The sequence below is a fragment of the Perkinsus marinus genome (assembly GCF_000006405.1).
Source record: "Perkinsus marinus ATCC 50983 genomic scaffold scf_1104296976248, whole genome shotgun sequence".
NCBI lineage: Eukaryota > Perkinsozoa > Perkinsida > Perkinsidae > Perkinsus > Perkinsus marinus.
Window position 1 is genome coordinate 1 of NW_003200444.1, and position 1689 is coordinate 1689.

General features: G+C 45.1%; 1 protein-coding gene across 1 annotated transcript; it reads right to left on the minus strand.

Moving 5' to 3' along the window:
* Positions 1-114: 114 nt before the first annotated feature.
* On the minus strand, positions 115-415 carry Pmar_PMAR016354 (rage-1, putative; the record flags this gene model as incomplete). The annotated part of the gene is made up of 3 exons (XM_002764724.1): positions 115-186; positions 229-309; positions 365-415. Coding segments are annotated over 3 exons (204 nt in total), but the record flags the coding sequence as incomplete, so codon positions are not given.
* Between the last annotated feature and the right edge of the window lie 1274 nt (positions 416-1689).

Below are 1689 nucleotides of genomic sequence, written 5' to 3' on the forward strand. Positions count from 1 at the left end.
GGTTCATGTCCATGAGCTCCATAACTAAGGCAAGGCGACCAGAGGGTTCATCGTAGAGTACCTCGAGATAAATACTCATCTCGTACTCTGTGGAGGAGGAGGAGGAGAATTCACTTCATGCAACTTTATTATATGCCGGTGGCCACCAAGGCGGCGAAGGGCTTGGATTTCACGTAGATTGTTAACCTAGAACGTCAGTCGATTCCACCAGGCTTTTGGAGCTCTCACTTGCTCAATAGATTGGAAGGTGTTCTTCATGCACTTAATAGCATAGTGACGATTAGTCCTCAGCGACTGGGCCTTGAGTACCTTATCACGGCAACAACAACAAAGACTCGATTCGGCAGTGGGCCTCTGAGGCTACCTCGCTGAACGTGCCTTCACCTTTCTTAGCAACAAGTTTGTATTTATGCATAGAACATAGTGAGGCACCAGCACTGCTCAAATATCAATTCTGGAGAGATCTGTGGCGAGCGAGAAAAAATGCGGGAGAAATGTCGTGGGGTGGATTTGAACCCGGGGCCAGGATAGATCGAATATGGTATTCGACTTTTCTATCACAAACTGCCGAGGTTCGAAAGGGCTACAAACCTCTGATGCGTCTTACTCTTGCCTTATATGAGAAAGTCATGTAGTGTAGTGCACTTTATTGCACGAAAGTACAATTCGTATTCCCAACACAGCCGCTACTTTGAATATGATTTGTGTCATTGAAGGACCCTTGTGTTCACTTTGATATGAAGTTATGTTGATAGTTTCACGATGGAGGTGATGAATTCACTGTTTCTTTTAAACCCACCCTCTCCACCCTGGGGGAGTTTTGGGGACTAAGCTGTAGTATCAGTATTTTCAAGTTGCCGGGTTGTATCTTGGCTTACTAACTGGTCATGTTGATCTGTTCATCTGATCGTGGCGACTGCTGAGGTTTGGAGATCGGGATTTAGTATCCCACTCTACTACTAGATGGATCAGCATTTGAGGATCAGGTGGTCAACACACCAGTAGAGCCAACTACTACTACAGCTTTAGTCTGCACATTTCCGGGTTTGTGGTTTGGGCCAATTAGTTATTATATGATGTGTAGTTGAGTTCTGTTCTGTGAAGTACGGTGTAGGGGGAAAGGATTGTAATTTTAACAAACTGCTTTTACCAAACTTTGCTGCCAACTCACTTTATCAGAGTTTTTGTTACATACTCGACAACGGTGTCTACTGCTACTACTACTCACTAGGTGTAGAATGGGGTTGAAGGACAGACTAACGGTATACCTAGGAAAGCAGGGACTAGTACCGGATGATATACCCAAGGTTATTGGATGCTTTGTGGCTGGTAAATACATAACATGGTTTACTATGATTGGCATATGCATGCGGTATCAACCACTACGGAGTGATAAGGGCTACTGAGGAATACTATGGCGCTTTAGTTCGGAATCCGAACTTTGGATCTCGTTGACAATTTTCCATTTTTTGCATATTTTCCATTTTTTCTCTCCTAATTTCCGCGTGTCACCACAGTGTCGCTTGTTTGTGGTGACACACACTGAAGATGTCTTCCATTGCAGACTTGGTATCACTTCTATCCTGAGCTACTGGCTCGGTCCGGTGTATGGCGAGAGAGGCACGCGGTCGTTGATCGAGCATCGGAGACGAGTATTTTCTTGGGCTAATGAGAGGTACGCGTGGACTC